The sequence below is a fragment of the Mesitornis unicolor genome, unplaced genomic scaffold (assembly GCF_000695765.1).
Source record: "Mesitornis unicolor isolate BGI_N332 unplaced genomic scaffold, ASM69576v1 scaffold13329, whole genome shotgun sequence".
NCBI lineage: Eukaryota > Metazoa > Chordata > Aves > Mesitornithiformes > Mesitornithidae > Mesitornis > Mesitornis unicolor.
Window position 1 is genome coordinate 1 of NW_010206623.1, and position 21,983 is coordinate 21,983.

Consider the following 21,983-nt stretch of genomic DNA (forward strand, 5'->3'; position numbering starts at 1 on the left):
TTTTTATATATATATTACTATTATTTTCTTAAATTTTCTTTTCCTCTGTTCCCCCAGTGGGGAAGAAAGAGGGTGTGAAACAAGCAGCTTCAGCTAAGTGAGCCAGAAGACAGTCTCAAATACTCTTACATTTTCTGTTTTTTCTTCCTGGATATCCACTTATCTACTTGGTGGCATCCTTTAACTTCATTTCATTTGTTGAGAAATTTGTCTGTCAGTCTACCTACAGCATGCTTGTTCTTGTTACTTCCTTGACCAACAACTAAAGATGCTTTCTTTTTGTCTCATCATACTTACTGTTCCAGTTCCTTTCTCTTCTGATGATTCTTAAGTTACTCTGCTTGCAGCTACCTCATAGAAATTGCTACTTTCCAATCTTCTCCTATTTCCTCTTGCTGTTACTTTAGGATTTAGTTACCAAAAGAGAGTATATTTACTTTTTTTAAGTTCCCTAAACACTGTGCTTTGCAAACATAGATTCTTTCTGTCCATGCACATTTAGTGCTTTTTCCTTCTTTACCTTCACACTATCAGAATACAAGTGTGCCTTTCCATGGTTCTTTTTTTTCAGTATCTTGATGAATATTGTAGAGACTGACTTATTTCTTGATTACTATCTGTTTCTGTTCTTCTACATAAGTTAAGCTTATGGTTTGGTGTACTTGAATAACTGTATTTGAAAACACCCCATTATCTCAATATTAAGTGTGTTATGGTGTTTTGTTTTGGGTTGGTTCTTTTCTTTTTACTGATGTGTACTTCTGTCAACCTGTTGGACAGAAAAGATTCTGCAGTCCAAGTTTGCAAACCACTGCAGTAGAGAGAGGCAGTTTTGAAAATAAAAATAAAAATTACTGCCAATCACTGTATTTGACACACATGGCTCAGAAGCATGTAAATTATTTTTTTCTTCCCTTCAGATGTGTGTGCTCTGAGCCTGAGAATGCCAGCAATGAAACTTTGCAGGTGTGGACGAGTATGAATAAGTCTGTGGAGACCATAGCATGGAGTAACCTTACAGTTTCTGTGAGTATCTAGAAGCTGTGTCTGTGTGTGTATATATATATATGTGTGTGTGTGTATGAACATATAAAAAGTGAGTACCCACACAGTACTAGTCTTGATTAATATTTTTCATCTGGTTTCTTTCTTGATTCGATCCTGGACTGTTTTCTTTAAAATTGTGTTTTTGAACTCTTTTATTACTCCCACAATGCTTTAAGCAGTCATTCTAGTAGTTTAAATGAGCGAGTCCATGGCTGTAAATGCTAATACCATAAATGTGTGCTTGAATCCTGATAGGCAGAATAGTCTTCTTTCTGAAGCTCAGATAAGTATGATGAGGTGAATAAACAGGAGATTGCTTTCTTGAATTTACTGGAAAGGCTGAACAAGTATTTTTAAGTTGTGAAGGTGGAATCTGCTGTTAAATGTGTTAGCAAACACGTTTCATTAGTTTGTTAGACATCGGTATAAAACTACAGTAGAGTCAAAGAAAATACCTAACTGTTGATTGGAAGAAAATAATTATTTGGAAAATTGCAGGTTAAAAGGGGAAGAGCTATTTGAAAGAGTAGACTTGAAAACATTACCTTCTGACCTGGATATTTCATAACAATATCTGGTTTTTTTGGGTAGGTGAAGGAAGTTACTGTGTGGAAGCGAAACTGAAGGCTTTTAGGAAGAAACATTTTTGCTGATTTGTAATTCCTTGGGAGGGATTCAGTTGCCTAAATCCAGCTGTTTACAGCCGCTTTGCATACCCTGGAATCTGGTTTCCACCTGCATTTTGAATTATTTGGATCTGCTGTAGATTTTGTTGCATTTGCTAGCTGTGTGTGCCTATTTTGGCTGTCTTAGACTGTCTAAAATGACAGGATACACCCATGTATGGGCTCTCCTTCTGTGTGAGCCTGCACGTTCACACTGAAAAAATACTATGAAAAATCTCAGTGCTTTACTTGAGTTTTAGCTGCAGTGTTTTCTGTGTACCCCCAATGAATCCTAGTCTACCGTGATCACCTAGGATGGAAATTTCTCTTGAACTTAGTTTTTACATGTATTTAGTATTTGTTATTTGTTTTATATATGTTTTCATTCTCTTAAGTGTCTTCAGTTTTCCTGGAGAGGCAGAACTGATCTAGAATTTGGTGGTGCTTATAATCAAAGTAGATTTTTAACAGGGAGAGGTTTTTTTCCTATGTTAAATTTTCAGTGAATTAACCAGTTTAAAGAGTAGGTTGTAGTAGTGCTGCTTACGACTGTTTGATTCATTGGCTTGTTGTTTCCTTTGCTTCATGTGTCTACTTTAATTCTTTGTTCTATGTTTCAGTGAGCTTTTTGGATAGGGATAATGTGACGTTTTCTTTTTTATTCAGATTATTTACAGCGCTTTTATACTTTACTAGAATTTTTCTTCCTTACAGTTGGGTTAATCTCATTTTGTAGGGGTTTTTATCTTAGCTGTATTCAGGACAAAATGAAGTTAAGAATAAAGAAGTGGAAGTAACTGAGGTTTCTTTTTCATAATGTTTGTCAGCTTGAAAGTTGGTCTTAGATAGTCTGCTTTTCCTGGTCTTAGTCTTTATTTGCACATTCAATATTGTGATGCTTTGAGAAGCAGAATAGAAATGAGGTGAATGTAAAGAAGTTGTTTCTTCTTGGGCACCTCCTAGCATTTTGTCATCCTGAAACAATCAGTAAAGGGATACTCTGGCTCTACTGGAACAGACAGCACACATTCTTGGCATTTCAGGATGAGGTAGTGATGAAGGAAGGAACCTCCTTTTTGGGATTGAAAGACTACGAGTCAGGTTGAAGGTACTAAGTGAATAAAACAAAGAAGCTTCAAGAGTTTTTCTCTTTGCAGGAATGTATAGAGTTTCATGGAGTGTTTCGTGGATCAGCTTGTGGCCATCATGGACCATATATTCCAGATGTTCTCTTCTGGTCTGTCATATTATTCTTTACAACATTTTTCCTCTCCTCTTTCCTTAAACAATTCAAGACCAAACGCTATTTCCCAACTAAGGTAATTCTAATTAGAGACTATTGTTATCTTGTGATAAATACATTAGTATAAGTTAACCTAGTTGAATTTTTAATTTTGCTCTAGAAGTTTCTATTGAGAGATTTCTTTTAAGACAGAGAAAGAAATTAAAAACAGAACATTAGCTAATAATTCAGAAAATGAAGGCATCAGAGTAAATGAATTGGCTGCTGAAAATTCAGAGCTGTTCTAAACATTAGACAACCTAAGCAATCTATCTCCCTACATTAATGGGTATTTCCAGGGATCATGTGGAGAGATAATATTGCCACTGTTTTCCTCAGCTAGCTGAGAACAATTGATTGCTTTCCCCAGACTGCTGAGGTATGAAGAGTTCTAAGCAGTTCCTCAGGGAATTATTGGTTTTAATAGAGGCTAATATAATTATTGCCTTTCGTCTGATTTACACACTTCTGCTAGCTGAAATAAAGTAGTTAGATCTTCTCTAAACCTCAGCTCATTCCTACAGTGTGTTCCTAATGTTTAATAAAGTCACCTTTGATAATCTGAATCTGTTGCAAATTATCCCCCTCCTGTCTATTAAAACATCAAATGTCTGAAAAATTCAAATTTCAGAACAATTCAGTGATGTTATTGAATTAGTCTACAAGAGACTAGCACCCTCTCAGTAGGGCTGAGAGGACAGGAAGATGAGGAAGGATTTATTTTAAGTAATTTACTGCTTGCAGTAGATAATTCTAAATGAGATAATTGGTTGAACAGTTATACAGAATACTTACCTTTTGCAACTTCATGCAATGCTAGCAGGCAGCTTAAATTTTTAAATAAAAAGAGAAAATACATATAATGTTCAGTGGTATAATGTGAATGGACCACTATTTGTAGGGGAGAAAATTGTCTTTCTATACATGGAAATTATAATGATGAAAAAGCAAGAGTTAACACAAGTGTTTTCTTTATAGGTACGTTCTACTATCAGTGACTTTGCAGTATTTCTGACCATAGTTATCATGGTTTTGATTGACTATCTTGTAGGAGTACCTTCTCCTAAGCTTCATGTTCCAGAGAAATTTGAAGTAAGAAATAAACCTTTAAAAAAATTAACTTTTAAAGTGCTTGCGGTTTCATAGACAGTAGAACAATGGAATTGTGTAGAACCATAAATTTATCTTTTTTACTTACAGTGTAGTTGATGAAGTAATTTCCCTTTTCTGTTTTGGATGTATGTCTTATCTGACAGAAGAGACAATGCTTTCTATTATAATATCACTGAAAAGGAAGCATTCTTTTGTGCAAATATGCAGAAATGAATGAATGGAATGGATTTGGTTTAATTTTTTCCATATAAATATCACATTCACATGTAGCAACTAAATCAGTCTTTTGGTCAATGTCATTGAAAAACAAATCTAAGCACATATTTAAGAGACTGTTGATCTGCTCTTTGCAGCTCTTTGTAGCAAGAAAATGCACATTTTATTTTAGTCACTTAAGTCTTACTGTTGATGTTCGGTTTTCTTCAGCCCACCCGAAAAGACAGAGGATGGTTCATAGATCCTCTTGGAGGCAATCCTTGGTGGACACTCCTGATAGCTGCTGTTCCTGCTTTACTCTGTACCATTCTCATTTTCATGGATCAACAAATAACAGCTGTTATTATAAACAGGAAAGAGCACAAGCTGAAGGTAAAAGTAATTTTCACAAAACTCCTAATATTGTGTTTAGTCAGGTTTCTTTTAAATCAGATTCGTTCTGCAAGTCTGTGAAAAATTACCAACAGCTACTAAGTAAATGTAGATACTGACTAATAAGGAACAAATATTATTTTGTGGACACTCTCAAAGTATCTAACTTTTGTAGTTATCTGTTATTTAGCAGCTAAATTATAAATATAGTATCACATGAACAGAAAGTTTATAAAATTATTTGTTTACTTAATTTTACAGAAAGGCTGTGGTTATCATCTTGATCTGCTCATGGTTGGTGTTATGCTGGGAATATGCTCTATCATGGGCCTACCGTGGTTTGTTGCTGCAACTGTCCTGTCTATAAGTCATGTTAACAGCCTGAAAGTTGAATCTGAATGCTCAGCACCAGGAGAGCAACCAAAATTTTTGGGAATAAGGGAGCAGCGAGTGACAGGATTGATGATTTTCGTCCTGATGGGGCTGTCAGTGTTCATGACCTCTGTGTTAAGGGTAAAAGACAATTTTTCAAAAATATTTGTATTTTCTTTTTGTGTTTGCTTTTTATTTTGATATTGTGATTTAGCATTTCATGATGTTAAGAAGTTTTATTATGTTAAGTAAAATGTGCCTGGACTCATTCTCAAGTTGCCTTTTTAACAACAGATGTTAGTTGAATAGAAATGTTGAGGGAAGTTGTAAGAAAATGAAATCTGAACAAGCTAGAAATGTAGTGAGAAGAAAGCAACCTTTGTCCATGTTACCTGATTTTCTTGGCAGCTATTTTTTAGGTTCTTGTGTCCATGCTACCTAAAGTAGTTCTTCTGTAGTTTTTATGTGAGTGCATAAATGGAGAGAGAAAAGGAGTGTGATAAAGATGTAAAGTTACTTGAGTAATACAACATAGCAGAAGAAACAGAAGCATCTGGTTTAAAAAAGTTTAAAATCATCAGAAGTGACATTATTCACTTCTCTTTCTTATCTTCAGCTTACTAAACATCCTTTGATGTTTAAAGTGTCAAGATTATCTTACGCATCATCACAGTGTAATAGAGATTTTGCAGATCGTACTGTGGCCTCACTTTACAATTTGTCTCTTAATTTACATCCATAGTGCCATTCTGAAAACTTTATTGGAAGAAAACCAATCAGTTCAGTTGGCTTTTTGCTCACATTTGAGTAAAATCTGTTCAAATTCCGCTTTGTTGTTTCAAATCCAGTAGTTAAAAGGAGAAATAAAAAAATGCCTTTTTGTTGCCAAAACAGCAGACATGGCATAAATTGCGTAATTGCTAATACTTTCAAATAACTTTGTAAAAGTGTGTTTAAAAATGGATCACAAGTCATTTCACAAAAGTAGCTTCTCATGGCTGTTTATGTTTATTCTTTAACACATACAAATGGTTAACTATTAAAGAATTTATATGTAGCTGTAATTAATAAACTATAGCTGTGTGTATTTCTTCTTATTATCTAAACATATAAAGTAAATAATAATTTGGTTCATGTTTTTCACTAATACAGTCTGCTATGTTATGCCGTATTGATTCCACAAGTAACTGTGTGGGTGTTTTTTCCTTCTTAGTTTATTCCAATGCCAGTTTTATATGGTGTCTTTCTTTACATGGGAGTATCTTCATTAAAAGGCATTCAGGTAATGTCTGATTTTAATGAATGATTTGCTTTTGTTTAATGCTAAATGAAAATGAAACTATAGCAAACTACTTTATGTGAGCAACAATAAAGTTAGCCCATATTACCTGAATAGTGTATAAGATGATTTCCTGAGTGATGTGTTCAGATATTTGTTCTTACCATGTTGTGCCTTCACTTCTTAGTTCTCTTGCATTTATTCTTTCAGTAGTGTAGCTGAGCAATAATTTTTTCTGAAATATTCTAAAGTCTTGTAGTAGTAATGAGAGGCAGGGAAAAAATCCCAACAAAAGAAAACAGCTCCCACCCCCACTCCCTTGAGTGTTCAATGCCCGTCATTAGTATTTTATTTGGGATTAACTTATTTCTGGAGTCCCCTAAAAATATTTATTTCCAGAGAAGAAGAAACTAATTAACTGAAGGATGATTTTATGTTTCAATTCAGTTTTTTGACCGCATAAAGCTGTTTGGAATGCCTGCCAAACATCAACCTGACCTGATTTATCTACGTTATGTGCCACTGTGGAAGGTCCATATCTTTACAGTTGTTCAGCTCACTTGTCTAGTTCTGTTGTGGGTGATTAAAGCCTCTGCAGCTGCTGTTGTTTTCCCTATGATGGTAAGTTACCTGTTTTACAAGCTAATAATTTTCTGATAGTACATGCATCATCCAGGATCCCTTCAGAACTTACTTGCTGCCTTAAGAAAGAAGTGGGAAAGAAACAAAAGAACCCTTACTACAGGTTGTTCACTTTCAAAACAAAAAGACTTTTTATTTCCTGAAAATAAACATTTTAGTTGTGAATAGCTATTGAAAGTAGGAATTATTTAACTTTGTGGTAAGATAAAACTAACACTACAGAAAAGGGCTTTAGTTAAAGATTCTGAGTGTACTGAAAGTATGTGTGCATTTTTGTTCACTTACATAGTTTAATATAAAAGATTCCTTTTCTGGTTCCCTTAAGGTTCTAGCGTTAGTGTTCATTCGCAAGCTCATGGATTTGTGTTTCACTAAAAGAGAACTTAGCTGGCTTGATGATCTTATGCCAGAAAGTAAAAAGAAGAAAGAAGATGACAAAAAGAAAAAAGAGAAAGCAGTAAGTGTGAAAACAAATCAAACTAAGCATGTTGTAAATTGCTAGAAAATACACAATGCGACTAAATAGTATATCAAGTGGCCTGAACATATGACCTTATATACCAAATATATATCTGAAAATTCTTTGTTCGTGAGATTTAATGGTAGAGGAACTATTACTGGCAATTAAGCTAAGGAAAAGTCACTGTTTCAATGATGCTGTTATGAACTATGACTCTTTATTTGTGATTGAAATTAGCAAGGAAAGTGGAAAGAAGCAGTTTTTAGCACAAAATGTTGTTTTTTTTGTCTTTCATCAGGTTAGAAGGTGGATGTGGATGGAAGACAAAAACAGTGGAGTAGGGATCTTTACCTTGCTTAAATTAATCAAAAACACTGTTCCTCATATCAGGGATATTTTGCTTATATGTGTTTGCAGAGCTGCAAAGTTCAAACCAACTGCTGTTTACCAATAATATAGTAATATAGCTTGTATAATTTCTCCATACCTTACCTAACTGTACACCAGCTAGCTGAATTCCTTACAAAACTTAACACCCTCCTGTCCTGCTCCCACAACCCCACTGCCCTGAATAAAACACTTGTAAGAAAAAAGGTCTTAAACCCTATCTCCTGCATTCAACTCCAGTACCTACAGGGAAATGCCTCTTACCCCTATGAATATTAACTGTCAGCATGAGTTACTTCTTTGATTTCTGCTGCATGAGTAATTTCATAAACTTTTTACTTGGAATTTACAGGAAGCAGAGAGGATGCTTCAGACAGGGGACAATGAAAGTGTACACCTTGCATATGGAGAAGCAAATTTGGGTTTTCCTGTGAAGACCCTAAAATACAGGTATAAGAAAATGCTGATGTTTTGTATTTGTGTTGTACTTTGCTTTATATTAGGTTGATTGTGTAGGAGTTGTATTAATTTTTTTTCCAAGCTTGTAACTCAGCCATGATTAGGAAGTATGAAGGTATATCTCATGGTGCTATAGTAGCATTTTTATGTTGCATTGTTCTTTAAAACTGCATCTTAATTATAAATTTACATGACCATCTTGAACAGATCAGATGACTCAATTTCGACCAGCTGTGCTCAAGGTGAAGAAGCTTCCTTGGTCAGTTTTTGTGGAATACCTGTGTGTTAGTGTGCATGAAATACTGAGTATTAAGCAACTAATAGCATCAGTTGAGCCATGTGTTTACCAGCCACTTAGATTTTTCAGATAAAGTCTTAAGTGTGCACTTCTTTGATGGTTTATGTAACTAAGGGCTAAAGTCTGTAATTTCTGTGATATAAAAAAATCTTTTTACAGCAGCTCCTTTTACCTTAAAAGGTCATTTTTTGAAAGTTAATGTGAGGACAGGGTTACTGGTTCTCTTACAGTAAAGGAAAAGCTGGAATTTTGTTGATGGAAAGTTCTTTTAGCACTGGAAGGTGTTTTTGTGTCAGTACGCGTCTCCCTTATAGGTGATGTATTCAGTTTAATTGTCAAGTATTCTACAACTATTCAGTGCACCTGGAAAATGTGACAGATAAATAGCTTGCCAGGTTTGTTTTGCCTCTCTAATATTAAGGGTTCCTAGGTTAAAAATTGGCTTTTCTATGGATCTAGGGTAGTGTCAGGTCTACCCTGATACGAGTTGGAAAGAGGCAGGTTGATGGATTAGACAGATACTCCTGCTGAGTGTTGCTGTCTAATCTAAGAGCAAGCTTAATGAGACTTCAGCAACTCAAATAAAAATTCTAAATGCTAAAGCTTTTTTAAAGAAACATATGAGTTGCTAATTGCTCTCATAGTAGAACTATGATTTCATCAACTGTATGCATGTGTGTTTCCTGTGTATTTCACTGTCTTGGGTCTTGTGTGGATTCCTGAGGGAAAACGACTGAAAGATAATCTGTGGAATTTGGAAAACTCTCACTAAAACCCTGCAGTAAATTCTAAAGCTTAAGTATGCAACAGAACTGAAAACGTATCTACAGACAGCACCTAAGTATGCTGTACAAAAAAATGTGTGGAGGGCAAAAGGGGAAATAGGTTTTTAAAGCTTACCATCTATGAGGGTGAATTTATCTTCTGCAGGACTTGGGGGGATGGTGGCAAGAAAACCTTGAAAAATGGTTCAGCAGAAAAAAACTAACCTTGAAATCTGTCTAAATAATTGGGACTTCTAGATCTTTACTAGTTTTACTGGTTTTAAATCTCAACTGAGCTACCATTTTCAAAATTTTATTAACATTTGCTCTTTTGCCCTTGATTGTTTTGTGGAAAACAACTTAAAATTATTCTGATTTATGAAAGCCTTAGAACAGTGTGATAGATTTCATCATTTCTGAGCATACAAAATAATTTTCTGAAGTTACAGGTATTTTAGAAATGAGATAACACAGATATTCTCAATGTCTTAGTGGTATCTATTTGAAAAGCTGTTTTAAGATGCTTCGTGATTAAGGCAGCACTAGTGAATTAAACTTCAAAATTTTTGTTGAAATAGGTTTATAAGAGGTGAACTCAACTTGTGGCTGCGTAAATAGTGAAAGAAGGCACAACTGATGTAAATGATGAGTGACAATAAGTATAATGTGGTTGCAAGGTATTTAATACTAACCAGAAAGTATGTTTGTTCCTTAGCCTTGATCCCTCAATTGTAAACATATCAGACGAAATGGCCAAAACTGCACAGTGGAAGGCTCTTGCCATGAGTACTGAGAATGCCAAAGTAACCAGAGCTAACCTGAGGTAGCTATAATTACTCACACATTTTCTAACTATGGTCTTGTGTTTAGCAGCTAATATAGCTGTACTTGTGTTTCTTGGAAACATATCTCAAAAAATGAGCATATGTGGTTTGTAAATCTGCACTGACTTTTTACTTTTGAGGAACTTGAATTTTTGCTCTCTGAAGTTAAAAAATGTCTACAAGGAAATTATTAAATATATACTTGCAATTTTAGAGTTACTCTTTATTTGCTTAATACAACTGTATGCTACTCTGATGGGTTTAGGGTTTCTAAAAGCTTTACTAGAGTGTATATGAGCACGGGGATTGTTTGATCATGAACATTACAAATGCCAGTGGGAATAAAAGGTAAGTCCAGCACTTTCATTGCTGCTTTATGCTGCCCTAGGGTCTGCCCCTGTTTTTGTGGGTGGGTTGGGTTGGTTGGTTGGTTTGTTTATCCCCAGCTCATTTTTAATCTCTAAAAATTAAACCTGACTCAAATATTGTGTTCATTGGATATGAAATGTACTTGAATAAAGTACCGGACAGATAAGGAGTCCTCAGTGCTATGAACATTACCTGTAAGCAGACATGCATCTTCTGTGATGGTCAGCAGCCCTTTCTCAGCGAGCTCCCCATTGAACAATAAAGTCTGTGTGCAATGAATCATTCTGCTATTCCATCCTAGTGTCTTCCCTGTCTGGCTGAATCTATCCAGGGGATCAAACCAAATCCTGAATATTCAGATAGAATATCCCCAACTTCCTGAAAGGAGTGGGTTTTGATCTACTTAGGTCATATTCAGAATTTCATCGATTTTTGATATTTTGCTTTAAGATGTTTCCCTTTGGTTCTATAACATGCCCCACTTAAGATTAGTATGGTAAAAATTGCATATTGGAAAGGAACTTGCTAAAACTACAGACTAATAAAAACCGCTGGTGCTGGGATTGCTCTTTTAAGAGGCAATCTGATATTGCATGAGTCTTGAAAAAGACAGGACTCCTTGAGCCTTAACTCATTTGGTTGCTGTTTCGAGCCATTTGCTGCTCTTTTGTTGTATAGTGGTGCTGGAGAGATTTAGAGATGTTGCCACTGCTCAGTCAGAAATAATTCCCAGTAAATTTTTCATCTCAGTAACAGTCTGGATCTGATAGCATGGACAAATGTTGAGTGCTGTGGTAAAAATGATTCCGTAAGCATTGCTGTTTTCAGATCTGTAAGTTTCAAATAGGGTGCAGTTAGAAGCAAGTAATGTCTTTTGGAGTTCCAGATGACCACTTGTGTGGGTTGGCATTATTTCTTAAAAATCTTACTTTGGAGGAAAAAAAAAAATTGTATGTATTTTGTCTTTCCTGAACTGATCCAGATTGATTTTTCTTTCTACCTCCACCATCTTTCATAGTTTATAGACTGCAGAGTCCAGGAACACTTATATTTTCTAAGGAATCCCTCTTTGCATGAATCACAGAATCACAGAACCTTAGGGATTGGAAGGGACCTCAAAAGATCATCTAGTCCAATCCCCCTGCCGAAGCAGGAACACCTAGATGAGGTTACACAGGAAGGCGTCCAGGCAGGTTTTGAATGTCTCCAGAGAAGGAGACTCCACAACCTCTCTGGGCAGCCTGTTCCAGTGCTCTGTCACCCTCACTGAGAAGTTTCTTCTCAAATTTAAGTGGAACCTCCTGTGTTCCAGCTTGTGCCCATTATCCCTTGTCTTATCATTGTTTGTCACCGAGAAGAGGCTGGCTCCATCCTCGTGACACTCACCCTTTAAATATTTATAAACATGAATGAGGTCTCCCCTCAGTCTCCTCTTCTGCAAACTAAAGAGACCCAGCTCCCTCAGCCTTTCCTCATAAGGGAGATGCTCCACTCCCTTAATCATCTTTGTAGCCCTATGCTGGACTCTCTCCAGCAGTTCCCTGTCCTTCTTGAACTGTGGGGCCCAGAACTGGACGCAATATTCCAGATGCGGTCTCACCAGGGCAGAGTAGAGGGGGAGGAGAACCTCTCTCGACATAAATTCTAATTTTATTTCTAATAGATTTTTCCTCTCCCTTAAAGAGCAACTCCACAGATATGTCATCTGTTCTGACATTCCTGCCTAGGGAATCCTCCCTCTTACGCTGTTCTGTAACCACCTCAGGACTTTCCTTTTTGTCCTTGGATAATCCACGATTCAGTGGCTGTGTTGTCCCTAAGAGTATCAGTTGTTCAGGTGGCAGCCAGTGCAGTCTTTAGGGTCTTCTACTTGAATGGACTCATAGGCAGATTTCTAACTGTCCTCTACTGTTGTTACAAGTTTGGTTCCCCATTTTGAAAAGACTGAAATGTTTTCCTAGTCTTGTACTGTGAATTAAGGTTGTTTTCCTGCCCAATAATTAAGCAGTATTAATATTGCCACTTGTTACGGTTTTTTTTGGTATTTTTAACTAGGCAGTTTTGGGGTTTTTTTTTTCTAACAGTTACTAGAATGTCACAGAAATGCATCATCATAAGTGTCCTTACACAAATATTTTCAGTGTTCATTGTTGAGTTTAAAATGTTTGAAAGTTAACCCTTACTAAAGTGAACCAGACCCTTACATTTTCCTCTTTGCTTTCAAACAGCCCTGAAAAAACAGAAAGTGTGAAAATAAATGTGGAAGATTCACCTGTTCTGAAATATGTGGATGCTGAAACATCTTTATAGAACTGAACCAAGGGGAATTGCGTGTTTTTGTGTGTGTGTATATATATCACTGCAGGATATTATACCATTGAAGTGTGATTTCCAATTTGAGGAGCAACATGTATTTAATTCTGCCATTGTTTAGGGCACTGTAGATATGCTTGCATAATGAGATTTTCCTACAAATAAGATGAGTGGTAATCACACTTCAGCTATTTATTTTATTGGAAATTTTATTTTCATTTTTAAATAGGAAGATTGTAATGAATGCATATTATTTTCAATAATCAATATGTGCATAAAAGTTAAATCAGTTTTTGCTGACGATGACTAGTCCACATTGCTTAAAATTTTGCAATACCTCTGTTTATAATGTGTGCTACGGAAGTTTGTTTTCTGTACAGGCAATTACTGCTTGTTTTTGCAGGGTATAATTTTTTTTTGTGATTTCATAGAACAAATATTAACGTGCTGTTGATGAGAACTACTGTGTTTTAAGTCTCCACTACATGTTAGTGTTTTCTGGATTCTGTCTCTTATTCTACAGAAGTGGCCTAGAGCCCCAAGTCAGGGGGTTGGTTAATCCTTAAAATATATATACCCTGTTCTGCTACTTTTTTTTAAATTGACCCGTGATTTTTCATTACTGTCCAGTAGCAGGATGAATGCAGTAATTGTGCTTAGAGTCCCAGGTCAGTATTTGCCATTCTGGATATCCATGTTTACACAATATAAATTTGATTTACAGACAGCCATTTGGTCCACAGGAAGTTATACATACTTACCACACGATTAGTTTTGAATTCTTATGTTCCTGGTTTCACTTACATTTTTCTCTTGACTTTCAGAATCTGATTTACTCAGCTCTAAGACTGAAACTTAAGAGTATTTAATGTCCTTAACAAATCTATTTCTTGCTTAATTAATTTTTAAATTTACTGTGTATTTGATTAAATTAGCTGTAGTTTAATTCTGTAATAGGTTTATGATCAGTATTATTTTATGGATTACAAATGACTTGTGGTATTTGTGTGTACAGTTCTGATCCTCCCCATTGTAAAGGGCATATATGATAGCACACCAGCTTATTTTTAAACATTTTATTTATTTTAATTAGTATAAATTTTTATCATGTAAAATGAATTAAAAAAGTAAATATTCATTTATTAAAGTAAATGGGATTTTTTTGGGGCTTACTGATAAAGATGCAGTCAGTGCATTTATTGTACTTAAATTTTCAAGTTGTAGTGTATAGCATTATAATATTTGAAGTAATGAGAATTTTATGTATAAATGAAAATTTTGATCACTTACCTGCCCAGTTTCCATTATTAATATTTTTTTGCCTTATGCCTCAGTTTTTTGCTTTAATTTCTGAAATGATCTCTCTGCATTCTGGTTTGCCACAAACCCTTTCTGGATGTATTACAATAGCTTTAATTAGAATCTGTGCTTATTTAGAATTAGAAAGTGCTGTTTGCTTAATTCTGCTTTTGGCAAAGTTGAGAGTTTTACCACTGACTACGTGGTAGAATTCTCAACAACTGCAAAATGAGCTGATTCTGGAGGAGGGCAGAGTTCATCTGAAAATACCACTTGAGGTGGAATTTTGATGCTTTTCAGCCAAGTGCCACTTGGAGAGAACATAATTGTATATTATAAAAATAAAGCAACTGGTGGGAATAAATAGAAACATTTAAAAGTAGCATTTAAGTTACATGGACTGTTACCGTGCCTGCTAAATGTAATAGAATTAAATAATATTTTTCTTTTTTCATTTGGCTGAATTCCGAGAAAACACTTTAAAGAAAGTAAATCTTAATGTACAGCAATATGAATAACGCTATCCAAACTGTCATAACGAAGGCTCAGGTCAGTGGCAAAGCAAGTGAGATCTGCATTACCAATTTGACTAACACTGTGTAGTGACCTGTATGCGTGTTCCTTTACTCTGACATAATAGCATAGCTTGTGCCTTAGTTCGAATATGTACTCTTTCAGAAAATACCCGTGGTTTTCCTCTAGTCAGGCTGAGTTACAGTGACAGCAGATGTTTTCTCAGAACTTCCTCTATAATTTAAAAAAAAAGGTACACGTCTGCAAGTCAGTTGTTGAGCTCATGCAGAATTAGAGGGAAGGTATTTTGAGCAGTTTACGTAGCGTTATCCACACTGCGTTACTTCTGTACCCATCCTCCCAGTAGTATTTCACACTTCATGTTCACAGTCCTACAACACTTTCCAAAGACACAAAAAATTATTATAAGCCTCTAAGATTATTAACTCTTCAGTGCCAGAAATCAGGGTTCCCTGGTGCTGCACATCTTGTATCTGGCTTGTACTTCAGAAGAGTTAAGTTTTTGGTCAATATTACAGGAAGGGGGTATTTTTCTAGTGAAGTTGAAACAAAACCAAAGTCTCACAAGTCTAATCACAGTATTTATTTAATTTTAATTGTGTAAATATTTTAATCAGTGCCAGAAATACCAGGACTTGCAAAGCAGTTTACAGGGACCTTTATTTCCAGTGTTCTTGGTCAGTAGCATGTTATGCTTGCACTTTTTCCCATATGAATAGAGGAAGATCTGGTATTAAGTGCATAAAACCTCATTGATAATCTATGGTTAAGTGATTCGCTGCTCATTTTACACCTTCTCTGCTTTAAAAACACACGTAATTATTAAAGCAAAACAGCTGAGGATGTAGTTTGCTGTATGTAGATAACGCATTTTGCCTTAACAGATGCAAAAGAGCAGTGATAATTGCTGTGCACTGATATTTTTCATAGGGGTTAAGCCCTGTAAAAACTACGCCAATGTTTTTCCATTCCAGCAGTTAGAGGAAAATAAACAGCCCTGCACTTTTTTTAGATGCCTTGGTTTCCCGGAGTGGAGCTTCATGCTACTGTGTATCTGGCTGCAGAGCCACCTCAGGAAGTCCCTCTTTTTTTCTTTTCTTTTTTTTTTTCCCTTTCCTTTTTCTTTTCTTTTTCTAATTTATTTATAAATATGAATGTTTACATAAAGTGTAGGTCTTAATTTTGACCACTCCATTTAAATTATTGTCTAAAATATTTCACTTAAAATGCAGTCTCATATTTAAATTATATTCTACAAAACTCATTCTTAATATTTCCGTATGTATTACAATGACACACTTCATTCTGTTTACATATGCCCAAGTTAATTATATTTTCTTCCTAGTTTAATTTTGCAGCTGTAACATAAGATTATTCAGTGAAATGTTCCAAATTGCCAAGTTTGTCATCATAAAACCTATTAGGGTAGAATTTGGTGCCCTAGCAAGGGTTTTTCAGCAGAATGTCTTGGCCATTTTTTGCTATATTTAAGGAAAGTTCTCCCATAAGTTACCATTTACTTCACCTGCATCTGTCTTTACATGGTAGCTTCCTAATTTGTGCCCTTTGCAAAGGCAGGTTTGACAGGCTGTAAAATAGATGTGTAACAAACCGGTGTCCCATGGCAGAGCCTGTACCATTTTAAAGGGTTGTCTTGTACATAACGTTCTGTAAATCATAAGAGAAATGGTTCATGATTTTTCAGTTCACAAATGTAGTCTGTTAGATGAGCACCACAATGATTTTAGTTTTCTTTTTGCTTTATATGATTAGTAATGTTTTAATTACTCATCTAGGTCAAATTCATTATCAAGTACAGTACCAATGTGTGAAATACTTTGTTTATACCAACAGTAATTTATTTTATGGCAGATTTTAAGACTTAGAGGCACACCGCTTTGAGTCAGCGTAAAAGCAGTGCTATAAATAAAGCAAATTGCTTAGTAATTTTAAGTCGATTTTATTTTGCATTTTTAGTGAAAACTTACAGGACTTCTTAGTTGGCGTTGATCTAAAGACACTTTCATATTGAATTTAGTATGTGTTGACATTTATTTGGAATAATGAATGTGTTTGAAAATCAATACTTTTCTAAATTTTATTGACAAGACACACCATTTATAATACTTTTCTTTTTATTGTTGCTGATACTCCTGTGCAAAGGTGTCTTCCAGGGTTCAGCATCTGTAGCTGAACTACTGTTTTGTTTTTAATACTTATTCTTTGAAATGTGGTTACATACTCTACGGTTCAAACTTTTTATGACTGTTTTTCTAATTGCAATGACGTTTTCTTACTTTATAACAAAATCCAAAGCAACTGAAAACATTATTCCAAATGTAGAATCAATATTCAGTATTCCTGTATAAGGAAACACAACTCTCAGACTTGTCTTTAATGTGAAAGATCCAGCCTTTGTTGTTGTTTTAATTACTGCTAGAATAAAACTATCTTTTGTAATGTTTCAGGAAGTTGGTAAAAGCAATAAAAATCCACTGAACTCTATTCTGGCTGTTTCTGGTTTTATTTGGTGCACGCGGGGAGCGGCCGCAGCCTCCCCCCAGGGCTGGCGTCCCCGTGCCCACGGCGACGGCCACCGGCGTAGGCGGTCGCTAAGGCGCCCGGGCTCCGCGGAGTAAGGCGGCTTGGGATTGGCCGCGAGGAGGGGAGGGGGCGTGTCCGTTCCGTGCGGACGGAGGGGCGGCGTAGTCAGCCGCGGAGCGGAGTCGACCGCGCGCCGCGATGTGAGTGGGACAGGGCGAGGGGCACGCGTGGGCGCGAGCCGCCTCGACGAACGCCGCCTGGCGGGCGCAGCCCCTTCAGGGACGGGCGGGGAGAGGGGCACCGCCGGCCTCTGCCGCCGGGGGTGGGTGTTAGGCCGCTCTCCGAGACCGGTCTCTGTGAATGGCCCGCAGCGCCTGACTGCCGCCTGTGGCAGACAGAAGAGGGGAGGTGAGGGCTGGCGAGGGGAAGAGGACGAAGGAGCCAACACAATTAGGCTGCTGTCTTTCTAGCATGTTATGGTTTTGTCACGGAGTCACCGACCGCCGGCCTCTGCCGCCGGGGGTGGGTGTTAGGCCGCTCTCCGAGACCGGTCTCTGTGAATGGCCCGCAGCGCCTGACTGCCGCCTGTGGCAGACAGAAGAGGGGAGGTGAGGGCTGGCGAGGGGAAGAGGACGAAGGAGCCAACACAATTAGGCTGCTGTCTTTCTAGCATGTTATGGTTTTGTCACGGAGTCACCGGGCGATCGCATAATCTAGCCGTGGTATAATTAAGTTATGGAGAGGTGAAGGTTTCATACTTGATGTTAAAAAAGTCAAAAGATTATGTTAGCATTTGGGAACATATATAAACGTGTAACTTGATATAAAACACTTTTTTAAAAAAAGTGCTGAGCCAGGCCTGCTTAGTCATGAATAATGTCGAAACTTAAGGGAATCTTGTGCTTTTAAATGAAGCCCAGTTTCTGTGGTGTGCCACCTGTCAGCTCAAGAGTGCATCTCAGTCCTGAATCTTGCCTCAGAAACTAGGAGTAATGCCACTAGAAGAAGGATTACTCTGCCCCCAACCCTCTCTTCCCTTATATGACATCTTCCCCAGCCCTACACCTTCATCAGCTCTGAGCTTTCAGAAGACTTCAAACAATCTTTCCCAAAGCCTCTAAAGATAGCAATACAGTTCCCTAAAAAAGTCTGCCTGGTAGTGAGGGCAGAGAGGACAAATTTCACAGACTTACGAATTATCCTTGCATGGATACAGAGCTGCACTCTAGACCTCAGAAAACCTCTTTTACTTTCTGCATCTGTGCACTGCAGATTAACAGGGTAGATGTAGGCAGAATCTACAGGTAAAAGTTACAATCTGGAAAATAGCCCAGATACTTGCATTGCATGGCTCCAGGAATCTGAGAATAGGCCTGGCCATTTATTGCTCTACTGGAACGGGGGTGGTGCAGAGGGAAAATAAACAACACCCTCCCGCCTCAAAAACCCCAGAATTGGCAGTGGCTTGAATATTTTGATTTGCTGAAAAATGGGAACCTTGCATAGGATCTTAGTTAATCTTCAGAAAACTTTCACCTGAACAAGATGCATCCCAGAGTCCTGAGGGAATTGGCTGATGTAGTTGCCAAGATGCTTTCAGTGATATTTAAGAAGTCATGGCAGTCAGGTAAAGTCCTCGTTGACTGGAAAAAGTGAAGCATTGCACCTATTTTAGAAAAGGGTAGAAAGGAGTACCCTGGGAACTACTGACCTGTCAGCCTCAGCTCTGTGCCTGGGAAGATCACGGAACTGATCCACCCACAACCTATGCTAAGACAAATGGAAGACAGGAAGGTCATTCAAGACAGCCAGCATAGCTTCACCAAGAGCAGGTCTTGCCTGACCAACCTAGTGGCCTTCTATGATGGACTGACTACATCAGTGAACAAGGGAAGAGATATGTCATCTGTCAGGACTTCTGTAAGGCCTTTGACATGATCCCCCACAACATCCTTCTCTCTAAATTGGAGAGGGATGGATTTGAGAGTGGTCTGTTTGGTAGGTGGATTGGTTGGATAGTTGCATCCAGAGGGATGCATCCAGGTCCATGGCTCGATATTCAGATGGAGATTGGTGACAAGTGGTGTCCTTCAGCGGTCCATACTGGGACCAGTGCTGTTTAATATTTCATCAATGACATAGTGGGATTGAGTGCACCATCAACAAATTTGCAGACAACAGCAAGCTGACCGGTACAGTTAACACAACTGAGGGACTGGATGCCATCCAGAGGGACCTGGACAAGCTCGAGAAGTAGGCCTATGTGAACCTCATGAAGTGAACTCGTTGAAACAAGGCCAAGTACAAAGTCCTGCACTTGGTTCGGGCCAATCGCTGATATCAGTACAGGCTGTGTGATGAAGGGATTGAGAGCAGCCCTGTGGAGCAGCCCGGTGTTTCCCGATCTAGTGAGCTGTGCAGCTACAGTGATGCTGTAGACCAAAGAGGTTGTGCAGGGTCAATTCGTGGTCAGGGCTGGCCTCTTTTTGTTGAAGTGCTTTACTGACTCATGCTGGCTTAGCAGCCTCTAGGAAACAGAGAGGTAACCTCAGGATGAGTCCTCAGAGATGTACTTGGGGGTAGTGGTGGATGAAAAGCTCAACATGAGCCAGTAATGTGCATTTGCAGCTCATAAAACCAACCATATTCTGGACTGCATAAAAAGCAGCGTGGGCAGTAGGTCAAAGAAGGTGATTTTCTCCCTCTACTCTGCTTTGGTGAGACCCCACCTGGAGTACTGCATCCAGCTATAGGGCCCCCAACATAAGAAGGACATGGAGCTGTTGGAGTGAGTCCAGAGGAGGGCCATGAAGATGATCAGGGACTGGAGCACCTCTCCTATGAATGCAGGCTGAGAGAGTTGGGTTTGTTCAGCCTGGAGAAGAGAAGGCTCCAGGGAGACCTTATAGTGGCCTTCCGATACTTAAAGGGGACCTGTAAGAAAGATGGGGACAATCTTTTCAGCAAGGCCTGTTGCAACAGGTCAAGGGGGAATGGCTTTAAACTAAAAGAGTAGATTTAGACTAGATGTAAGGAAGAATTTTTTTTTTACAGTGGAGATGGTGAGACACTGGAACAAGTATGCCAGAGAAGTGATAAAAGCTCCATTCTTGAAGTCATTCAAGGTCAGATTGGACAAAGCTCTGAGCAACTGGATCTAGCTAAAGATGCTCCTGCTCACTGCAGGAGGATTGGACTAGATGACCTTTAAAGGTCCCTTCCAACCCAAAACATTCTATGATTAAACAAAATAAAATGTGAGGTACATATATGCATGTGGAAGTTTTCAAGTATAGCAAACATGCAGCTTTCCATATTGATTGAGTGAATAAAATGTGTAAGAAATATTCTTCAAGTGTTGTCTTTATGGGTTCATCAGTGTAGAATTTTCTATACATGGGCTGTGACCAATGGTGACCCATCCTTCTGACTGCTGTGCTCTCTGAGAACAAGAGGGGAAGTGGTCTGGTGTTCCCTTTGGTTTCATCAGACTAGAGAAGGAGAAGTACCTTTTGGGAACTTTTAATCTTTTATACTTCCTTTGCTATTTCTATTTTGACAACAGTATAATGATAATTGCTCTTTTAAAGAATGAATTTTCATCTGACCTCACACTCAGCTTATGGTGTTAGATACATTCCTATCTAGCAACAGCATCAGAAGTCCTATTAAAGCCAAGATACGACATATCTACTGCTTCTTTAACCAGCGTAAACCAGTTCACTTTCTATGTATATTATTAGATAGTGGAACTCAGCCAATGGCGTGATTAAGAAAGGAGTTCAAGGGTAAATCAAGCAAATAGCTGGCTTACAAACTATCCGCATCCAGTAGTTATTGCTAATGAAGTTTTTAAAGAATGTAAGACATCTTTTTGTTTAAGAGGGTTTCTAACCTTTGCACTGTAGTTTGTGGCAGTACAATTATCCTCCAACATGTCTTTGTCTTTTTATTTATTTGGGCATTTGTTTTCACCTTCTGAAGCTTTATCTGCTTGTGTCATGTGAGACAGATACTAGACTGGGCCATCGATCAAGTCTGGAGTGGTAATTCCTTTGTCTCCCGTTTCTCGTCATGTGAATCCTTTCATTTCTGACAGGGTTCTTGGAGCATTTCTTGTCCTTACCTGCATGTCAGCACTATCAGAATGCATCTCTCTTCCCATGTAATTGAATTAACATAACTGATTAAATGTAATTATCCCCAGTTAAAATGAAATAGTTAATATTGTTCTAATTTCATTGTTTCAAATGGAATTGAGTAATACTCTATGCTGTAAAGATATTTTCCTTTTAATGTGTTTCTGTTCTTTTAAAGAGTTCTCTGATCTCAGTCTTTTTCTGGCACAGCCTAAGTGCAATGCAAGTGTTGTTTGGTTTGTTTCTTAACAGTACTCATGGGGCTAGCTTAATAGCTGGGGGATAGTTATGAGGATAGTTAATAGCCTGGCCCCATGGAAATTTTTGCTGGCATGAGTAAAGAAGAAACACAGTGGTGGGAAATTACTCAGTGATTTCAAGAAAGTCAAATAACTGTGAGAATAGGTAAGGAAATATTTCATGTCTGTTTTGTCCCAGATTTATGGCTGATACAGGGAAAACAGGGGGTTGTTTCCTCTTGTCTACCCCTTGCTCAGGGTGTGGTGCTAATACACCTACCTGATTTAATGACTGGCTACTGACAAAAGGGTTTTGTGCTCTTCTCCCTCTATTTACAGCTGTGCATTCCTGCCCCCTGCCTTGTA

General features: G+C 37.7%; 1 protein-coding gene across 1 annotated transcript; it reads left to right on the plus strand.

Moving 5' to 3' along the window:
- Window positions 1-920: 920 nt before the first annotated feature.
- Window positions 921-13,527, plus strand: LOC104546445 (sodium bicarbonate cotransporter 3-like; the record flags this gene model as incomplete). Its single annotated transcript, XM_010191839.1, has 11 exons — window positions 921-1,026; window positions 2,870-3,031; window positions 3,973-4,086; window positions 4,534-4,695; window positions 4,957-5,208; window positions 6,281-6,349; window positions 6,794-6,967; window positions 7,314-7,445; window positions 8,188-8,285; window positions 10,072-10,179; window positions 12,778-13,527. Coding segments are annotated over 11 exons (1,459 nt in total), but the record flags the coding sequence as incomplete, so codon positions are not given.
- Between the last annotated feature and the right edge of the window lie 8,456 nt (window positions 13,528-21,983).